This window comes from Tetrahymena thermophila, assembly GCF_000189635.1.
Source record: "Tetrahymena thermophila SB210 genomic scaffold scf_8254798, whole genome shotgun sequence".
Lineage (NCBI taxonomy): Eukaryota > Ciliophora > Oligohymenophorea > Hymenostomatida > Tetrahymenidae > Tetrahymena > Tetrahymena thermophila.
Genome location: NW_002476554.1, coordinates 185,850 through 207,104, shown reverse-complemented (window position 1 = coordinate 207,104; position 21,255 = coordinate 185,850). Strand labels below are relative to the sequence as shown.

At 21.3% G+C, this 21,255-nt stretch overlaps 9 protein-coding genes across 9 annotated transcripts; 4 read left to right on the top strand and 5 right to left on the bottom strand. All coding sequences in view use genetic code 6, as the record gives it.

Annotated features, from left to right (window-relative positions):
- Positions 1–291: 291 nt before the first annotated feature.
- Positions 292–2,302, bottom strand: TTHERM_00170280 (zinc finger, C3HC4 type (RING finger) protein; the record flags this gene model as incomplete). Its single annotated transcript, XM_001008688.3, has 6 exons — positions 292–442; positions 627–757; positions 816–950; positions 1,450–1,552; positions 1,698–2,152; positions 2,213–2,302. 6 exons carry the CDS (start codon positions 2,300–2,302, stop codon positions 292–294), a joined length of 1,065 nt encoding a protein of 354 aa, XP_001008688.3.
- Positions 2,303–3,830: 1,528 nt separating this feature from the next.
- On the bottom strand, positions 3,831–7,278 carry TTHERM_00170270 (hypothetical protein; the record flags this gene model as incomplete). Its single annotated transcript, XM_001008687.2, has 9 exons — positions 6,942–7,278; positions 6,791–6,879; positions 6,609–6,687; positions 6,345–6,541; positions 5,901–6,158; positions 5,460–5,601; positions 4,728–4,938; positions 4,207–4,366; positions 3,831–4,058 (listed from the first exon to the last, which is right to left on the bottom strand). The coding sequence occupies exons 1-9, from the start codon at positions 7,123–7,125 to the stop codon at positions 3,831–3,833; spliced, it is 1,548 nt and encodes a 515-aa protein (XP_001008687.2). The 5' UTR covers positions 7,126–7,278.
- Positions 7,279–8,879: 1,601 nt separating this feature from the next.
- TTHERM_00170260 (hypothetical protein) lies at positions 8,880–10,484 on the top strand (the record flags this gene model as incomplete). Its single annotated transcript, XM_001008686.3, has 1 exon — positions 8,880–10,484. One exon carries the CDS (start codon positions 8,880–8,882, stop codon positions 10,482–10,484), a length of 1,605 nt encoding a protein of 534 aa, XP_001008686.1.
- A 1,122-nt stretch (positions 10,485–11,606) lies between these two features.
- Positions 11,607–11,867, top strand: TTHERM_00170250 (transmembrane protein, putative; the record flags this gene model as incomplete). Its single annotated transcript, XM_001008685.3, has 1 exon — positions 11,607–11,867. Exon 1 carries the CDS (start codon positions 11,712–11,714, stop codon positions 11,865–11,867), a length of 156 nt encoding a protein of 51 aa, XP_001008685.2. The 5' UTR covers positions 11,607–11,711.
- A 405-nt stretch (positions 11,868–12,272) lies between these two features.
- On the top strand, positions 12,273–13,994 carry TTHERM_00170240 (cytidine and deoxycytidylate deaminase zinc-binding region protein). The gene is made up of 6 exons (XM_001008684.2): positions 12,273–12,528; positions 12,582–12,677; positions 12,772–13,114; positions 13,194–13,244; positions 13,298–13,471; positions 13,659–13,994. The coding sequence occupies exons 1-6, from the start codon at positions 12,319–12,321 to the stop codon at positions 13,853–13,855; spliced, it is 1,071 nt and encodes a 356-aa protein (XP_001008684.2). The 5' UTR covers positions 12,273–12,318; the 3' UTR covers positions 13,856–13,994.
- Positions 13,926–15,042, bottom strand: TTHERM_00170230 (hypothetical protein; the record flags this gene model as incomplete). The annotated part of the gene is made up of 5 exons (XM_001008683.3): positions 13,926–13,946; positions 14,072–14,197; positions 14,318–14,676; positions 14,731–14,908; positions 14,971–15,042. The coding sequence occupies 5 exons, from the start codon at positions 15,040–15,042 to the stop codon at positions 13,926–13,928; spliced, it is 756 nt and encodes a 251-aa protein (XP_001008683.2).
- A 742-nt stretch (positions 15,043–15,784) lies between these two features.
- TTHERM_00170220 (hypothetical protein) lies at positions 15,785–16,261 on the bottom strand (the record flags this gene model as incomplete). The annotated part of the gene is made up of 5 exons (XM_001008682.3): positions 15,785–15,811; positions 15,868–15,923; positions 15,981–16,047; positions 16,095–16,142; positions 16,196–16,261. The coding sequence occupies 5 exons, from the start codon at positions 16,259–16,261 to the stop codon at positions 15,785–15,787; spliced, it is 264 nt and encodes an 87-aa protein (XP_001008682.3).
- Positions 16,262–17,053: 792 nt separating this feature from the next.
- Positions 17,054–17,467, top strand: TTHERM_000170219 (hypothetical protein; the record flags this gene model as incomplete). The annotated part of the gene is made up of 1 exon (XM_012795784.1): positions 17,054–17,467. One exon carries the CDS (start codon positions 17,054–17,056, stop codon positions 17,465–17,467), a length of 414 nt encoding a protein of 137 aa, XP_012651238.1.
- A 1,403-nt stretch (positions 17,468–18,870) lies between these two features.
- On the bottom strand, positions 18,871–19,869 carry TTHERM_00170210 (transmembrane protein, putative; the record flags this gene model as incomplete). The annotated part of the gene is made up of 1 exon (XM_001008681.2): positions 18,871–19,869. The coding sequence occupies one exon, from the start codon at positions 19,867–19,869 to the stop codon at positions 18,871–18,873; it is 999 nt and encodes a 332-aa protein (XP_001008681.2).
- Positions 19,870–21,255: the final 1,386 nt, after the last annotated feature.

Below are 21,255 nucleotides of genomic sequence, written 5' to 3'. Positions count from 1 at the left end.
TAAGCGAGTAAAGAAAGAATTATAATTATAAATACATATATAGATACATACGTATTTGGAGATGATAAAATTAATATAAATAAATAAATTATTCTATAAGAGTACGTTGATTGATTCTATAACATTTTTTTTAATTTGTTAGACTTTTTAGAGAAAATAGTAGTAGGAAGTAATTAAGTAAGCTAGTAAATAAATAGTAAGTAATATTCGTTATTTGTTTGATTGAAATATTATCAGTTTTCATGTTATTATATATTTGGTTATTTTCTATAGATGGTTTATAGTATTCATTCATAGATATAAATGAGATTCTAATCCAACCCAAGTATTATTTTAGATCGACTACAATTCAAATCCTTGATCGTTGACATTTTATCTACAGACAGGACACGAATTATTAACTTTTAACCATCTTTAGATACACTCATCATGAAAATTGTGACTTTTTAATATAATTATTATTATAAAATTGAAATGCTATTTGCTAAAATAGTGAATTTTCTATTGATTGATTTATCAATGATAGTAATTTATTTGGTTGATTTGAAAGTAAATTTATTTGAATAAATAAACAGATTAATAAATAATTTAAAAAGTTATTAAATTCATAAATAAATTCTATTTACTTTTTATTGCATGGCAAAAATACTACATTATCTCCTACTTCATACATACTCAAACAAATAGAACAATCTTTCTTATAGAAGGTAGTCAGAATGTTGTCTTGAGTGACATTCTCAGCTTTGATAAGCTTATTCTATAATTTTAATAAAAAATATTAAAGTAAATACAAATAATCAATGTGTAATAAAAACCTATTTAAGTTCATCTTTTTATTAACTTAAATTAATGATATTTCTAATCGAAAAAATATAACCAAAAAGTAATATTGGTATACTTATCAAAAAAGCAACTAAGATCATTATTGGAATGCAGAATGTTAAAAATCCCTATTTATTTTAAAAGTTAATAAATATTTAATGTTTTGTAGTGATTTTGAAATCAATTCTAATAAATGACTTTCTTCATTAATTTTTATTACAACATTTATAATTTTATTGTTTTTCAAATTAATTCAACTGTTTTTATTCTCTTTTTCAGTTATTTTATTTTGTTTAAATTTTATTCTCAAACATTAATTTTTATTTGATATTAAATGCTTCTAAGTTATTTTGGAGTAGAATTTGATTATGTTTGGCTACATATTCTTACAATTTTTCTAAATATTCAGTAAGAGTTTTGAAACAGAGGAAAATTTATTTTTTGAAAACCTCTCTGTAATACTGTATTTCTTTTAACAACTAGTACGCTACGTTAGACAGATTTTAATTAATTTATTTTTATTTTTAGATGGTTCTAATTGCATAAAAATAATTTGCAGTAATTAGAAAGAAAGAAAGTTCATTTTAGATTTGAATTCATTAAGAAGCTAATTAATTAAATAATTACTATGAGCAAATATACAGAGGCAGTCTTGTATATGAAAGTCTGATTTAATTAAGTTTTATCGTAAATGACTAAATTTCCAAGGATGAAAAGTATTATGTGGGTCCTAATTTGATAAAATATAATATTAAAATTTGTAAAACTAAAATGATTATTTATCTATTTATTGGTATCACAAATAAATAAATAAATAAATAAATAAATGAATGAATGAATGAATGATTAATTCTATTAAATTTAGAAATACTTACAGATTAATCAAAATAGTCAGAATATTTTCAATACTAAAAAATATCTATTTTAAGTACTTTTTTGTCTTTTATACACTTGAATCTGTAAATAATTATAAAAATTCAATTTCATCAAAATCAGCACTTTCGACTGTAGTAGGTTGTGTAAGAGCTGCAGTTAAAGTTTCATCTAGGAGTTATAGAGATTGCTACTTTTTTTTATTGAGTCCTTCCATTTATATAGTTTCATTTCTTATAACCCAGGTTTTTAAGCAGCCTTCTAATAAAGCCAAGATGGCCATTTGTTTACACCAATTAAATAGATTTAGTATATCTCCATTTATATCTGCTTCAGTATATCTAAGGGCTAATGCAAACATCAAAACTTTAACTGCATCTAAAAAAAGAATAGCTTTATTAATCAAAATGTTCTATTTCATCTTCTTTTATTAAGGGGTATCTTCAACTTATGCGCTCTTCATTAAAAAGGTTTTTATTAAATTAAGAGTCAAAAAAGAAAATATAAATTTCTTTACTTGATCATTGGATGATTGAGGCAAGTTAGTAATGTGGATGTTATCATTATTCTATGGGGCAGATTGCATATATATACAAAAGTGGGACATTTGATTGATAGCTTAATTAGATTGTATTAAGTATTTAGTACAAAGATAAACTATGAGAGCTATTTATTTATTTGCTTTTTTATTGATTGATTGAATGAATTTATGAATAATGAAATATTGAATTAATCAAATTTTTTATTTCAATATTGTTTAATGTATTGATTTCTAAATTTAATAAATATCAACTATTGTATGAACTTTTAATTGCTTTTTAATTTGTCTGATTAATCTTATGACAATAAATAAGTAAATACTCTTTGATTATTAAAAAGAAGAAATTAAGTTGAATCTTCTCTTAAGATTCATTAATGAAGAAAACCTTTTTTTAGTAGCATTAAAAGTAAGTCATTTTCACACCCTTAATTTAATATAAGCCGCAAATTTTATTTAAAAAAAGGAATAAAAAACTTCTCATCGAATTTACTGTACTTTTCATTGGTAAGTCAATATTAAGTTGCTTAAATTGATGAAAATTAATTCATTTTAATTACAAACTATTTGTGACGAATTGATATAATTTAAAGCTGAATGTAATATTATATAGTTTAATTTTTCAATTATAAATCTAAATATTTTTTATTAATTTTTTGATCTAACTTATCAAATTATTGTTCGCCAAAAGATAGCATCATTCATGAAAGATGTGTTTTTTTTAATTATTTACTAAATTAGTGCGTTTATATTAAATTTATAATTTGAAATTAAGTCAAGTGAAGATTAACTAACTAACAAAAATAAACAAGAAAATAAGAAAAACATTAAAATTGATAAAATCAGCCAGCCAAAAACCTACCGTCTATTTTAATTTATAAATAAGTTTATTTTCTGTTAATTTGAACAAAATTTTATTTTTTAACACAAATAGATTCAGAAAATTAATTCTGAAAAAAAAGAGGTAAAAAACAAAAACTTACCAAACTTTTGTGGCTTTCAAACCACATATTTGAAATACTTAAATCCTTTTAATTTAATTTAGTTAATTTAACGGACAAAATCTTTTTCATAATATATCAAGAACCTAAGTTAAGTATAATCTCATGAATGAATGAAAATAGCCATAATGAAACAACAAACTGCAAGTATTAATTACTTAATTATTTATTTATTTATTTCATGAATTAACGTCAATCTGATTAATTTTTATGGATAATTTTACTTGATGAGAGAATTAAAGACTTTATAGAAAAAAATAATAGTTATTCAGTTAAAATATAAAAAAGGATTTGTTTAATAAAATATTAACTGTTTTTCTATTTATTGAAATATATCTTTCAATCTAATTAAAAATTATTAATCATTAAAAGGATACTAGCCAAACGTAATTGAATAGTATGTATGCATGAATGAATTGAAACTAATTACACTGAATAAATAAATTTTAGACTATCTGAATTACATTTAATATAAATTTAAATGAAAAGTATATAATGAATGAATATTAACTATTTTTGTAAATATGTTTGTTTGATTATTTATTTATTTTTATTGTGCTCAATTTCTAAATAAATAAATAAAAAAGCCATTTATTTCAATTTCTCAAAGATTTTTTTTATTAATTTGCAATAGATTTTTAAATATCCTTTTCTGAGCCTCCCTTTCTGTGAGATGAACGAGAAGGCAACATAGAATCTTTAACTGCATTTGTTAAAAATTAGTCATGATTATTCACTAAATGAGAAGTCATCTAAAATTCATGAAAACACTAATCAAGTCTCTCTACCTCGCTATTCCTTGCACATATCAAGTCTTATTTAATCTAATTTGATATTAAATGAATAAAAATATCTTTCAAAATCAAAAAATTTTAGAATATTAATAAATTTTTGAATAAGAATAAATATAAAAATGAATATTATAAATAAATAATTTTTTAAAAATGGTTGGTTTGTAGGTAGATTGATTACCTTCTCTAATTAATAACGAATTTGCTTTTCTCTCTCTTCTTTTTCATGCAAATGAATAACCTATTCTCTAAGCTGGCTATTTTCTTACTTCAAGTGCAGTATTTCCACTTCTTAATCTTTCTAAAGCTAGAGATTATTCTTTAAGTCTGTTTAATGTTATCTTTGTTTTATTCAAATTAAAATTCAAGGATCTGAAATATTTAAGATATACTATTCAAATAAATCATAAACATAATTTATCAACCAAAATTAACATTGATTTTCAGATTTGTGTTGAACTGTAACAAAATCAATTTACAAATTAATTGGGTAAAATAATAGCTAATTAGTTAGTTAGTTTTGTTAAATTTTTCTTTTCGATGATAGATAAATTTCTAAAAAAAATTTAAATAGTAATTTTAAATAGCTATTTCTTTCTTTCTTTCATTAGTTTTTGCATAATTCATTTTTACAATTTCTTTTTCTTTTGAATTTCTATGTAAGAAAATAATTTTAAATGAATTGTAAAATAGTTTGTTTACTTTATTGCTGCAGATTATTCAATTATCTCAAGCTCAAGCTACTTGCACTATTCTTTTTAGCGCATATAAACTATGTCAAGTTCACTGTTTCTTTCTTTGATAAGCTTTATCTCTTACTCCAGCAGTTTTTTTTATTCTTTAGAAGATTTGATTTTCTTTTCTAAATCTTTTTTACTCTTTTGCAGCTCTTCTATGCTTTTAAGATACTCCTCTAATAAATTACAAATTTAATTAAAAAAATATCAATATTATACACCAAATAATAACGCATCGCTATCATTCATTTTTTAAAAAAATATATCAAATCTTTTATATTTAAAAAAACTCAAATAATTCAACAAATTAATTGAATTATTCATGAAACAAACAATTTATTTTTCTTGTTAAATAAAACTAATAAATTTTTGAATAAAATAATTTTCTTTTATTGAAATAAATATAAAAAATTGTATTAATTCATTTTTTTGTGGTACATTTTCTTAATGTATTTATTTATTTGCTTTTGGATTTTTATTTTATCATAAATTTGATAATAAGTCAAGAATATTAATTAATACAATTTTTTAAAAATATTTATTGATGAATTTACTCTATTTATTTTTAAATGTTATACTTACTAGTAAGCTATTTGCCATTTCGATATTTATTTATATTAATAATTTGATGATTCTTTTTTATTTGTTTGTTTATTTGCAACTATATTCCTTTTTATTAATAAATTAAAATATTTACTTTCTTTTTCTTTGAAATCCTCAAGCTAAAATGATTATTCAGATTATTTGTCGTTTAATTACTTTAACTTTGAATCTAACTATTTTTTCTGTTCAACTTGCTAGTTTTTCAGCTCTGCAATAACTTTTTCATTTTTGAAGTTCTTTTATTAACATAAAATAAATAATTCGCTTTAACTAATCTTAAAAGAGACTTTTTAAATAATAGCAAAAAGCTCTTTGCAAGGCAAAAAAAATCATAAAATTAAAATAAAGAATAATTTTTATTAAGTCATAAATACTTACTAATTAATAAAAGTTGTTTTTTTAATGCATTAAAACCTAATTTTTGAAATTAAAATTGCAAATTCTAAATATAAATTGATATTTTTATGACTGTAATTTTGCTTTTATTGTGTTTCCAAATGTAAAAATAAATAGTTTAAAATATATTAATTATTACTTATTCTTATTCTTTTGTTAGTTCTTATACAAGCTCTTAATTATGCTTTTTTAGCTCTATCAATGATTTAGATAGCTCTTCATAATTTTAAGATCTAGTTTTAGTGAGTTCTGAATCAACTTTGCTAATTTCGATTTCTTGCTATAGTCTTTCGTTTTCTAGCTTTAAACTCTTAATTTACTCGTTGTATGTATATTCTTTTTCTTGCATCACAAGTTTGAATTTTCTGACTGTTTCTTCCATTTCTTATTGCATGGACTTTTTATTAAAGTGAGTGAATAAATAAATAAAATAAATATCTTGCTTGAAAATAGAATCGAAATTTCAAAAAAGCTATTCGTTATTAAATAAATAAATAAATAAAATGTTTGAAATACAAACAAACAAATAAGTAAATAAAAATATATTGATTGAAAGTAATAATAAATAAATAAATAAACATACCTAAATTAACTAGTTTTCATCTTTTAAATCTTATATGTATTTATCTTTATTCTAAAATTATCTTGATAGTTTTTCATTGTCCTCTCTCAATCTACATAATTCTTAATTATCTCTTTAGTTAATATCTTCAAGTCTGTTAATTATCTATTGCATGCTATCAAACTAAAGTTTTAATGTGTCTGAGTCTTGTAATATTTCTATTTATTTATTTTTATTTATTTTGATTAAGCATATGAAAAAAATAGCAAACTAAGTTTTCTCTACCTTTCAAATAAATAATCTCCTCCTAATACTGCAAAATGATTTTGTCTTTTTTGCTAAATTCGCTTCGCAAGTATTCCATCTATAAGTCAAATAATTTTAAATTGGTTTTCGATGTTTGAATATTTAAATTATTTTAAAGCTAAATTATTTGTGCAAATGTATGAATTTTAAATAAGATTTACCTTTTCTCTTTATTCCCTCAACTTATTAAGATAAAATTCCTCCATTTAAATCTAAGTTAATTCGTTTTTGATTGCTAAATCATTTTAATCTTTTTAAATGAATAATTATTTATTTTAATATCAACATTTCAACTAATCAATTAATTACTACCTACACTCCCATATATATTTTTAATTTGCTCGGAGTAGCTTTGGTTCAAAGTCTAAGAGTTTTTTAAATTTGGTGTTTGATAGCTGAGTCTGCTAGAACCCAGCTTATTGTAATCATTCTGTCTTTAAGCGCTTTTTTCGTTAAATAACTAGTCGTAGTTGCTACTATTAAGATTCATTTACATACTTTATTTTTAACTTGCTTGATTGTATAAATAATTAAAATAAGAATTGACTTTTATTTATTACTGAATAATTTATTCAAGCAAGTTGAAAAGATTCTCTTTTTTTAATTTAACAAGTAAAAGCAAATAATTATACAATAAAGTATTTATTTTTTATATTCCAAAAATCAGAAATTTAAACACAAGCAAAGCTATTCTATTTATTCAATCCCTTTAAATACAGTCAGGTAGGATTTGAATCAACAAAAGCTATTCATGTTGAAATAGAAAATCAATTTTGAATAATAATTTAAATTAATTAATTTTTATTTTTATTTTATTAATTTAGATTAAATATTAAAATCAATAAGAATATGATAATTCAAATTTCTTCAGAACCATTCAGTTAAAAAACTAAATTTTTCTATTTTATCAAAACAAATTTTTAAATCTTTTAAAATTTTTGATAAAATTTAGAATTAAAATAAGAAGTCAATTTAAAAACTAAATTTCAAATTATTAAAAAATAATCTTTTTAAAAATTATTTAAAGGAAATTAATTAATTTAATCAATTTATCTTAGTATTTTTGTTAATGTTTTATATAAAATTTTTGTTAAAACTTGTGTTTTATTTAATAATTTATTAAATTAGAGTTTATTTTCATAAAAATAAATATTTGCTTAATAATATTTTATTTATTAAGTGTGTTTTTAATTTTAATAATTAATATTTAATTAATACATTCTATTCATATATAGCTTTTAATATCTTTATTTATTTTGTTGATTAATTAGATAAAAATTAATTTATTTTTAATTATTCTTATTAGATAAATTTTTTAAAACTAACTTTAAAAAAATATTAGAAATAAAACTTTAAACATTTTTAATTAAAAAAATCTGTATATCAGTGAATTTTTTTTGTCTAACAAAATATTTTAGTAATAATTTTATCATTTAAAAACATTTATTTACTTGCTATTTTTTGAACGAATAAAAAATTTAGACAATATTCTAAATAATTTATTAAAATGTTTTTGCTAACTGCTGATTGATAATTAATAGAGTATATTTATTTATTGAATAAATGAATGGTGATTTTATCGAAATTAAGAAAAATTACATTAAAATAGAAAGAAATCTTTTACAAATATATTTTTAATTTATTACAATAAATAAAGAAGAAAGATATTTATTTATTTATTCTTGCTTAAATAATTTTTAAAAAGAGAAATTATTTACATGACAGTTAAATTAAAAATTAATGCTAACCAAAAATAAATTGGATTTAAAATTGTTGTATGTACATATGTATGTTTTTATAATAGTTAGGTTGTAGATATAAATACTTTACTCAAAGATATCTTTTAATAAATAATGTTTCCATAAATGGTTTAATTAACAATAACATACATTTTTAATTGAAAGAACGATAATTTCTTTTAAATTTGCAACAAGAGGCGGGGGTAGTAAATAAAAATAAATGCAAATAATAATTTTTAGTGTGCAAATTGAATGAAATTTCTTATGAATTATTTATTTATCGAAGGCATTTTAGTTAATTAAATCATAGACAAAACTTTATTTATAGCAAAAACAAAATATTATATTTAAAAATTGTTTGTATTAAATAAGTAAGACAACAACAAAAAGAGGAATTAAAACTTAAGTTGGCAAACTAATAAATAAAAAACAATAAATAAATAAATAAATAAATTTATTATAAAGAGTTAGTTAGGTCGATTGCAATATATATATATAAGCAAATAAACAAATGTCTACTTTGGCTTCTGTAAAAAAGGATTAGGCGGTTATCAAGGATATCATGAAGTTTAAGTTCAAAGAGCCCAAATTGAGAGAAACTACTTTGGATAAATCTGTTAGATGCATGACATTAGGTATTAAAAAACAGAATTTAATAAAGGAGTTTCTTATTGATGAAATTCAGTCAATAGATTTATGCGTTGATAGGATTTACGAAATCAAGAGATAACTCAAGTTAGAAAGATAAGAGTTTTTCAGAAGGCCTTTGACTTAAGCAAGGATAAAAGAAAAAAGAAAGAATGATGAGCACTACGATGATTTTATAAATGACTACGAAGAATAGGAAAGCAAATTGAAGGATTATGAGCTCGTTTATTATAATATTAAGAGTTAAAACAACAAAGCTACTACTTATGCTACAATAACTGCATCCACTGATGCTAATCCTGTTTCTGTTGCCGCGTCTTCTAAGATTTTGGGTATAGACAAAGAAAAGACAGCAGGAGAGAAGAAAAAAGAAAAAAAGAATTTACAAATGTATGGAAAATTAATTTAAAAAGACCCTGTTTTCAGAATGTACAAAACAAAAATGGCAGACGATGGCATGTTTGTTGATGAAGAAATAGAAGCACCTTCTTTCAAGTACAAGTATTTGACAAAGGATTAGCTTTTGCAATAGAAAATTGATAATTTACCCAAAAAGCATAACATTCCTGAAAAATACTGCAGATGCTGCAATTAACTAGTTAGGAGACATTATTGTCCTCATGACTACTGTGAAAAGCCATGCTTGAGATAGGAAAAAGAAAAACGTTTAAGATAGCAGTATTTGGATAAAAATGGTGGAGTGAGAAAACAGAAAAAACCACTTTATAGAGCAAGTATTTTGGCAAACGATATTTCTCAAGCTAAATCTGCTTTAGATGAAACAATGACAATAGAATAATAATAGGAAGCAGAAAGAATAAAGCAAATGAAAATTTAAGCACATTTGCAATAGTAAAAAGAGCAGGAATTAAAAATATAACAATTTAAGCTCTAGCATGCTGAGTAATTACAGCCTAAGAAAAAAGGAAGAAAGCCAAAAATTAAAGTACCTGAAGGAACACCATCAAATACAAATAACAACAATTAAGGTACGAGCTAAATAAATAGCACATATTAGCAAGCAAATCCTTCAGCAAATAATAGTGTTATGAAAGGAGATTACGATTCCATTTCAAAAGGTGATATGTCAATTGAGTATGCAGACAATAAGTATTAAAATATTATAAATAACAATTCTATGATGATGGACATTGAAAAGCAAAATAATAAAGATATACATATGGATCCCTATATAAATAGAAAGGGATCTTTTAATATACCATCAGGTGGAAACAATCCATATGAAACTAAAGATAAAATAGACTATAATGATTTCACTCACAAAAACGACTCCTATCATGATGAGCAGTAAATCTTATAACAACTGGTTGCCCAAGAAAATGTACAAAACCTCTTAGGCAGTAAAATTATTTATAGAGCAGAAGATTCCTCTTACGAATCAAGTAGCAGTGGAATCTCATCAGGATCATCTGATGATGAAGATAAAATTAAGATCGATGACGATTGATCAATCAATCAATCAATTAACTAATTAAATAAATAAATAAATATCACTTATATTTTTACTAATTTTAATATTTAAATATAGAAATAAGTAATTAAGTATATAGATAGGTAAAAAGTCAGCTTTATTGCATAATTAATTTTGTTGTATTTTCTAAAAATTTTTTAAAAATTGAAAATCTGTCTATTTATTATTTATTCATTTGATTTATTTGCTCGTATATTTATTTATTCATTGATTATATATTCTATCAACAAAAAGTTCTTTCAAGAATAAAACCCTTTATTTTTTTATGTTAGATAAATATTTATTTTTTGAAAACAAAATATGCAAATATTTGATATTGTTAGACAAATAAAAATATTTATAAAAATAAATTTTGCTTTAAAATCTTTTAATAATTTATTTGCTTAAATATCAATTTTCAAATCTAAATTATACTAAAAACATATAAAATTGTTAAAATTAAACTAAATATTTATTCTTATTTAATTATATATAAATAGCATTTGAAAATCATTCAATATATTTAAGAAATAACCGATACCTTAAAAAAAAATATTATATTTTTTTAATTAAAACTATTTTTTGGTCTATTATCTGTCTGTCTGTCTGTCCTTAATTAATGAGAATGTAGATAGAGTATATTAATTTTCAATAGAAATTCATAGATATATTAAGAATAGTTAATTTTACTACTCTAAAATTCTCATTTATATTTTAATGAGAGGAATTAATATATAGGTTTATGACCAACTTCTTTATATTATTATTTGAAATTAGTATTCTATCAAATTTATTTTTATTATTTTATTTATAAGATGTTTAATAAATTAATTAGTTAATTTTACATTTTATTGAGTTAAAAAACAAATAGTAAAATAAATAAAATCAATCTTTAAAACTTTAAATAAGGTATTTTTTTCTTTAAAAATTAAATTTTATATGCGGCTATATTATTATAATTATAATTAAATGGAAATATCTTAATTAATGGATGATAGATCCATTTATTTCTTATTAATTGATAAAAACATCTAGAAAGAATTAGAAATACTTAATAAATTTAAGCTCTTTTGGTAGTAAGAAAGAAAGATAGATAGATTGATTAAGAGAGATAATAAATAATAAATTTATATAGAGTTTAACTTGTCAAAGAAATTTACAATAATTGAAATTGCAAATAAAACTTTAAAAAATAAATACTTAGAAGTAAATAAATATATAAAAATGTTCATCATCCAAAACAAGCAAGAATAATAAAAGAAATCACAAAAAAATAACTAGAAATATCTTTAAGCAGTTATTAAAGCCACTTTGATTTATGGATCTTTGAAAGTTTTGGCTAAGTACTTCGCCCCTGCTGCCGAAGCTGCCACTGCTTGAATTGAAAATTAATAAAATAAAATAGATAATAAATAAATAAATAAATAAATTAATACATATTTACTAACGAGCAATCAATTAAATATGAATGAATGCATTGTTCCATTAAATTTAGCTAATATTTAGTTAGATTGATAGAAATAACAATGGGCAAGTTAGATTCTTAGTATCAAAATAAATCAATTAAATATTTTTAATTTGCACATTTATATATAAATTACATACATACGTAAAACAAACATACTTTATTTTGTTAATATTTCTTTTAATCTTAATTACTAAAATTGATAGCACAATATTCATAAAATTATTTTTAAAATCCAAATTTTTCTTATTTTATTAGATTTTCTTCTGATTTTCCAGCATGATTTGTTAAAAAATAATATTTTAGAATATATTTTAAAATGAAAATTAAATATATAAATTAAAAATAAATAAATTTGTTCTATAAATGCAATAACTACTTCCTAAAGAATTTTTGGCATCTGCTAACATTTAGCAAGCGATAGTCATTGAATTTGAAAACAAGAAAACAAATGTTATGATTAAAAAATACGGAAACGACTAATATTTTAATTTAAAGAATCTGAATCATATCAAGAGGATCAGAAAGTCTGAAGAAAACCCATCAAATGTCTAATTTTTTCTGAGATTAAAAGATGTATCAAGTAATTAAAGTAGATGTATAAATAATCTATAATTTATATTTAAAAGGATTTTAATGAAGAGGTAGAGTAAAACATCCCTGAAGAAATCAATCCATATTCTTTAAAAGAAGTGGAGGTTGCTGTAAACATACCAAGGACAAAGGTAAGCTTAAAATAATTATATGGAATAAATAAATAAATTAAGAATTGCCTTTATTTTAGTATTAAATTAATAAAGCTTTTTTGAATATACTTAGGAATAATATTAGCAATTTAACAAGTATTGGCCTATTACCTATAAAGTATAGCAGTATGAAATAGTGCAGTTTACTGATTTTGAATAGTAAGAAATTAATCAAGTAATGAGATAATGCATTGATTAAGCCAAGCAAACGTATGAAAAAAATAATAAATTTAATGCATGTGCCATTTATGATCCAATTAAAAAGAAAATCCTTTAATTTGCAGTTGATGAAACTTGCAGAAAGCAAAATAGCATTAAACATTGTACTATGAATGTTATGAAGCTATTTGGCTAAAATTATATAGTAACTGCCTAGCAAAAAGCAAGTATTGAAAAAGTCAAAGACAAACAAGATGGTAAACAAACAAATAAACATTTAAGCATTTGCAAATTGAAATTTAAAAAATATAAATTATTTACTCATTTAAAAACAAGATACGATTGAAGTAAAATAAGAATCATAATTAAATGCTAGCTAATAAGAAAGTATTCATAAATTATTTTATATAATTATTTGAAATAAAAAACTAAAAAAGAAGAAAAGTAGCCTGATACACTTGAATAAGAATAAGAAGAAGAGAAGAAAGATAAAATTAACAGCAAAAGAAAAAGTGAAGAAAGCATTGAAGAATCTTTATCATCTTATTATTATTGCACTGGTTTAGATATTTTCATTGTTTAAGAACCCTGTATTATGTGCTCAATGGCTTTAAGTAATTACTTAATAATATTTAAACTAGATATTTTTAGGATTATTTGAAATATTAAAAGCATTTAAATATTTATTAATTGATTAATGATATTTTATTATTTTTATTTCATAAAATAACAAACAATTTTAACTAACTATCTTTTAATAAATGCCTTACAAAATCAATTATGAATTATTCATTTAATTAGTCCATTCAAGAGTAAGAAGAGTATATTATTCACTTAAAAACCCTAAGCAGGAGCAATTTGGTGGGTTGAATGAGGATCTAATGATTAACCACATGGATTCTCTCAATCATTCTTTCCTAGTTTTCTAAAATGTAGAGTCTGAATATGCAAATACCACTTTGAACAACTTAAAGCAACAAGATGAGTTGCAAAAATGATTTTATCATCTCTGGCCTTTCACTAATTTCTTCATAAATTTACGAGAGAATCATTTATTTTTTAATATTTTCAAAGCTTGAGATTTTTTAACTTTATAGTATTTATTTATAACAAACAGTTAAAAATAGTTTAAATTATAAAAAGTAGAAATAAATCAAATTAATAATTTAATTTTTTAATTAAATATTTATTTATTTATTAATAATAATTGTTACTCCTTAGCTTATAGTTGATAAAGCATGGTGGAATATTTTATTGTTTTGTTGCTACTCTTTCATGTATTAAATTTTCAAACTCTAACATTTTTCATCCTAATCATAGAATTTTACCTTTTCTTATTCCTAAAATAATAAGAAATGTTTGATTTATTTTGATAATAAATATTCAGGTTTTTATTATAAAAAATTTGTTTATTTTTTTTTGCAAATGAAATATTATTTATTTTTATGCTATTTTATTACTTAAATCATCTGTTTAGTATTGAATTCAATGTCGTCTGTTAATTCTTTTTCATGTGCAATCATTAGAATTATATTAAAAAGCTTCATTAACTAGAGTTTTTTTGTCAGTTCTATATCCTAAGAAAGATATTCTTATTATTTTTCTAAGAGAATATTTGTTGCCTCCAATTCTTATTCTGATAAGTCTTTGCTATTAAAAGCTGCTAGTTTAATAATAAATTCTCTGCCTTCTTCAATCATCAACAGATTTATTGTTTTTTTTAGCTCCAAATTTTCAGTGGGAATTTTATAAACAACACCAAATATCCAAACGAAAATCTCATAAAGAGGATTATCTTTATCATAGGCTTCAATAGTATCTTAATTTGATAAAAAAAAATTCTTAATCTTTTAAATTTTTCAATTTTTTTTACATATTTATTGAGGTTGTAGCTGCTTACATGTTTCTATTCTTTTATTAATACCCTCTACCAACAAGCCCTTTTTTTATGTAATTCTATGTCTATTAAGCTCCAAGTTCCTTTTAGCTTCACTCAGGGCACTTATAGACTCAGCATATTCAAGTTTTTAAACATCAAATTAATGAACCAGCTAATAAATTAACATTAAATTATGAAGTTTGACTGATAATCAATCAATCTAATTTTATTTACTTCAAATTAGCTTTCCTTAAAATTGTCATAAATTTTATTTAAGCTCTGCTGCAATTCTTAAACTCTTTCCATAATTGAATGAATGAATGTTTGTTGTATTATTTTGCTTTAATTTAAATTGATTTTAATTCAGATTATTATTTTAATATGTTTTTATTATTTTTACTAAGTTAGCTACTAAATTATGATTCCTACTAACTTAGTTACTTACTTACTATCAACAATAAATAACTCAAATAATTACAAATCTAATCATTAACTAATATTTAATTTAATTTAAAGTATGTCATCTATATGTAGTTTGTTTATTATTAATTTCATAAATAACTTAAAAACAATAAAAAGAAAATATTTTTAAAATTAATGAATATTATTTATTAATAAAAATGAATTTTTTTTTGGAAAAATAAACTCTCATATCCTTGTTAAAATTATTTGGATTTAGTTTTTTAAAAAATAATCCAATATACTTACTTATCGTATAACTATTTATTACAAAATTAATATTTGATAGATTGATTGTGTGTGTGTCGATTCCTCACTGATATTAACTTAAATTTTAATATGAAAAATAAATTTCTTAATGTCTTTTATTTATAATGACATAATTTCTATTTCTGAAAATATAAAGAGAGAATAGATCGATAGGTCGATAAACAGATAAATAAATACAGATTATATTTCATATTTTGATGAATTTTTGAACTATTAATATAAAGTAAAATAATTTAAGATATAAATCGTCTGTCTAAACTCAACCAAAATTATATCATATGTTTGTTTTAATTAAATAAAAGCTGAATCCTACTTATTATCATTATTAAACATCCATTCCTTCATCCTTTTTGTATTAATAAAAAACCTTTTTATTGGATGACTTTTTTTATTTTATTTTACATATCTTTCTCCCTATCTTTAAGTGTCATCGTAGTCCTCAGGATCTTCCATTTCTTCTAATTAATTAATAGATGAATAATCAAAATATCATTAAAATTTAATTAATAATTTACCATCGTCTTAGTAGTTGTCATCACGACACTCCATACCAAAATTATAATTAACTTCATGAACATATATCTTTTATTCAATATTTTACTAAATTAATCTCTTTTAATAATAATTACTGCTTTAAGTTCTTCCTCATATGCGAGTTCTTCTTGCTCTAATAAATCCTTTTTTTGTTGTTGTTAACTTATCCAAAATTATGACAATCTAAATAAATTACTTCGTTGTAAAGATCGACAGGCTGTTACCAAGCAGAGTTAGGAGGATTAGGAATAAATGCTGACATGACTTCTTTTACTTTAACTTTAAATTGTAAACCTTAAAAAGGCTAAATGAATGCTTAATTGCTTAATTATTTATAAATTTATTAATTATGTATGAATTATCAGTTAATTTCAAATAATTTAAAAACTTAAATCAATTAAAATTAATACAAATTGTAATTAGCATTCATTAAAGCATATTTATTATTATGAAAGATTTAATAAAATAAATAAAATTAAGGAATTTATAATAGAATTTATTTATTTATTTCTTTTATAATTGCAAAAATGTAATTTATAATTATTTTATTTCTACTTGTTAAATGATAATGAAAATAAGAATTTAATGAATTGTTCTGTTAGAAATTTTAGATATAGCCAAGAAAAGTAGAGATAGATTTCAAACATAAATAATATATTTTTTAATTTGTAATCAACTGGTAATAAATGAATGAATATATTAAAATTTTGGGTAAAATAAATAATATTTTTATACAGATTTTCTAATTTTATTTAATTGTATTTATGAAATATTAAAATGATTAATTATTTTTTAGTTTTTAGTTGTATTTTTTTGTTTATTTTTTTATAATAAATTAATTTAGATTTTTAATTATAAAAGCGTTTGTGTTTGTTTTTATGTTGTTGAATTCTTTCAAATTTATTACAGCTCTTCTTAGTTTATTACTTTTTATAACTATATTTATGGGCTTTTGAAGTGAGTGATTTAAGTTTAGGGCATTATTTTTTCTCTATTATGAGAAGTAGGCAAGATATAAAAGTAAGTTTTTTACTCTTGATCATACTAGTATAGAATGATTTTGTCTTTTATTTTACTAAGTAGCTTAAGACGAAAAGGTACAATCTATATAAATGCTTTGTAGAATAAGAAAAGGAACAGGATGAAAAAAGATAAGATCACTAAGATGCAAAAAACACCGAGAAATATAACAAATCCTATATAAATATCCTTAAAGGCTCCAGAGGTTTCATCGTTTATAACAAAAACTTTTAGGGAAATTACAAGTATAATGACTGAAAAGGCCAAACATATTATTGCAAAAATTACAAACCAAATGTTACCAAAAGTGATTTATAGATTTAATTTAAATTTTGTTTCTATCACTGATTCAAATTTGTATTTGCAAACTGAACATTTATGCTCATGTGCATTTTATCTCACTTATTATTGTTAATTCGGCTAGCTTTTATTTTTTATTTCTTCTTGAACTACTTTGGCTAAACACATAGCATGAATATGATTTGATCCGGTGCAATTGCAATTGCATACAAAAGGATCTTAGGGTTTTTGTAAGTCACTGCATAGCCAACATACCATCGCAGTCATATCAGAGTACCGTCTCTCCCTATTAAGAACTTATTATTGCTCATTTTTTTCATTTTTATCAGATTGATTCTGATTTAATTCTACTTTAAAGACATCATTTTAGTTTTATTAAGTATGCCTGATATTATAGCTATTATCTATGTTCTGTAAATCTATTTCGCTCTATTAAAATGCTAAAAATTCTTAAAATTTCTAATCTATATTTTATTTATTTAAATCCTCCTATTAGAAGATCTAATCATTATTTTTATCACTAGGAATAGGTTAAACTTTCATTTTTTGCTGTTTTTTTTTACAATATTAGATTTGGCAGTATTTGATACAAATTTTGTGAAATTACTAATTTTGAAAGAAATATCAAAGCTACCAAAGTCTCTCTTTCTACTAATCAATCATTAATTTTTTAATAATGCGTTTAATATTTCTCGTAATTTAATTACATGACAAAATATTTAGTATCACAATACAATTTGGCAATAAATAACAAACTAACTAAAACGATGGCCTATTTATTTGTATAATTTAACTTACCAGCCAACAAAAAACCATATTATAAATAAATAAATGAATATAAACTCAAACTTTTTTCAACATATTGAAAATATATATTTAAAATTTAAAAAAATTCTGATTAATAAAGTATTAAATATAAAAATAAAATAAAAAAATTAATTGGTATTATTTATAAAAAACAATTATTAAATTGATTGATATATAAATAAATATAACTTCTTTGAATTGGTATTTTGATTATATATTCTGAGCTAAATAATATTTAATTCAATTTATTTTTAATAAGTTAAATTTAAATAAAAGATTTATTTATTGAACTTGACTTACTTTGTATTTAATAAAAAATAAATCTTGTAGATAAAAAGAATGAGTGATTGATAAATTTTTATTATTATTCTATGTTGTTTTTATAATTATTATTTATTAGCAATGCAATAGTTTTACATAAAATAGATTGAGCTACTTTGAGAGTTAAATTTAAAATAATACATCTACTTAGCATCATTATACAAATCATTTTTTCTAATAAAATACAGATGAAATTTATCTAAATTAAAACAAATAATTTAATGCTAAGTTGCAAATTATTTTAAATTAATTAATGTAATAATTAAATATTTTATTCAAATATATATTTTAATAAATTTATGTATGCATAATTAATTGTTTTAGAGTTTATCTTAATTTATTCATTATGCAAATAATTAATTTAAGGAGATTATTTTATATTGTAAGCGCTGATATTGTTTACATTGTCATTAATTTTATTGTTCATAAATGTTGCTCTTAAATATTAAAAAATTAATTATCATTTTTATGTAGAGGACTATTTTGGTATGTGCTGAGAGTTTGAGGAATTGCTTTATTTTCTTTTTATGTCAAACCGAGATTCAGGGTTTGGTCATAAAAATATGATTACTTTACTTAATCATAGGAATAAATAATTAATTTATCTTTTATATCACTTATTAATTCTAGTTGCTTTGTTATGACTTTATAGAAGGCCTTATAAAACATATAAATAGCTAGAAGTATAAATGATAACACTAGACTAATACATAGCACTATTAAAAAAATAATTAAACCTAAACAAATCTCAGAAAAACTTTCTCCTTCACTATTATTGACAATAAATACTTTATAGCTTATAATTATTAATCCAATAGAACAGCTAAGACTTATTAGACCTAATAAGAAAATCAAAACGTTATCAGTTGTCACAGAGAAATCAAAATGAAAAGCGTATTTTGTAATAGATTTGAATTTATATTTACAAATTGAGCAGATATGCTCAGTTACCAGCTCCTTCTTACTTTTTTTAGAATATTTTTTTTAACTTTTTTTAATTTCATTATCAGCTATTTTCATCATACAAGATGCATGAATTAAATTACTCCCCTAACACTTACAATTACATAGAAAGGGGTCTTCTGCATTTGGTAATTCTTTGCAAAACCAACACGTGTGAGCAGTCACATCAGAATTCAGACTTTATCTACAATCAGTTATTTCTTATTAGTTATTATTTTCTTGATTCTCTGTTTACGTACCATCAGCTATCAGTTAATTCATGTTTTTTTAGCTACTAAGATCTTCTTCTCTCTAAGAAACAGGGTTTGACACATTTTTGCTTATTGTAGAAGTTTAGAATGCCTAAAAATTAGTAACAGTACCAGCAGAATTTACCTTAGAAGGGTTTTCTAATGTATCTTAAGTGAGTTCAGTCGAAAAATTTGAAGTTTGATGAGTTAAAATAGGGAAAACTTACATTCTCGTTTTGTTTATTTATTTATTATAAAATTTTATTATTTATTTATTTATTAATTTAAATTTCTACGGAATTAATTTGATATAAATTAAGGAATAAGATTGAACATTTTGGTCGAAAACACCAATCTTATAAATTTATTCGATTCGAACATAAAAAAAATAGAAAATGATTTGATAATTTGAATATATTTTAAAGTTATTTAAGGAATTAAAATGATTAGATTTTTATAATAAGTACTAAAAAAATATTTTTATTATATTTAAACTTTGATGATTATTTAATTATTACTATCATCATTATTATCAAAGCTTGTATTTAATACATCATTCATTTTTAAATTTCATAATACTTTTTAATTTAATAAGAAAGAAAAAATATGTATGTTTTCATAAAATATTATTATAAAATACTTATCGAAATTATAAGTAAGTAAGTTAGTTAGATAGATTATGAATTACAAATAATTCATTTTAGTTACCTCTGATCTAAAATTTTTATAAGATTAACATTTTAAAAATATATTATTGCTTCTTGAATAATTTCAAGCTTTTTCAAACAACGTTTGTTTTTTATTAGTTATTTTTACAAAATTCTTCAAAATCTTAAAGAAAAAAAGGAGAAAAACACAAAGACTAGAAATAAATACCAAATCAATAAAATTACTACCAATTAATTCATATAAAATTTTTTATATAAAATAAATTTATTGACTGATAGAAAAGGATTTGAAGAGAATATCCATAATATAATAAAATAAATCTTTAAGTTAAATAATTTTATTTAATAAAATTAGAGCTTATATTTTAAAATCATATTTTTACTTAGCGAAAAAGAAGGAAGGAGTCCACTCAGAAATATATATTTGCCAAGCTATAAGTTCATATAATTAAATGTAGTCAATTTAGTTTCTTTAAAATATATTTCACAAAGAAATTTACTTTGATTCATAAGAGCTATAAATTAATTCTTTATAGATATGCAGTTAAAAAGTAATAATTACTTCAATATATTAATTAAAATATTTTATGAGTATTTGTAAGCATTTATATTTGTATTAAGTACATATATATATGCATACATATGTACAATGATATATATTTTTTATTATTTATTTGATAAAATTTGATTTTAAATAAATTGAAAATAGTAGATTAATATTTTATGCGCTTACTAATCATTATTATTAAATAAAAAATACTTTTTTACTTGAAAACAAATGAATTTATCTAAATTAATTTAATATTAATGAATTGTTGAGCTTAATTATTTTATAAGTATTATTTAAATTTAATGTATTTAATATTATAAATATATATTTTTTTTATAATTTATAGAATAAGAATGAATATATTAAAACTAAATCTTTAAATTATTATAAAGTTTAA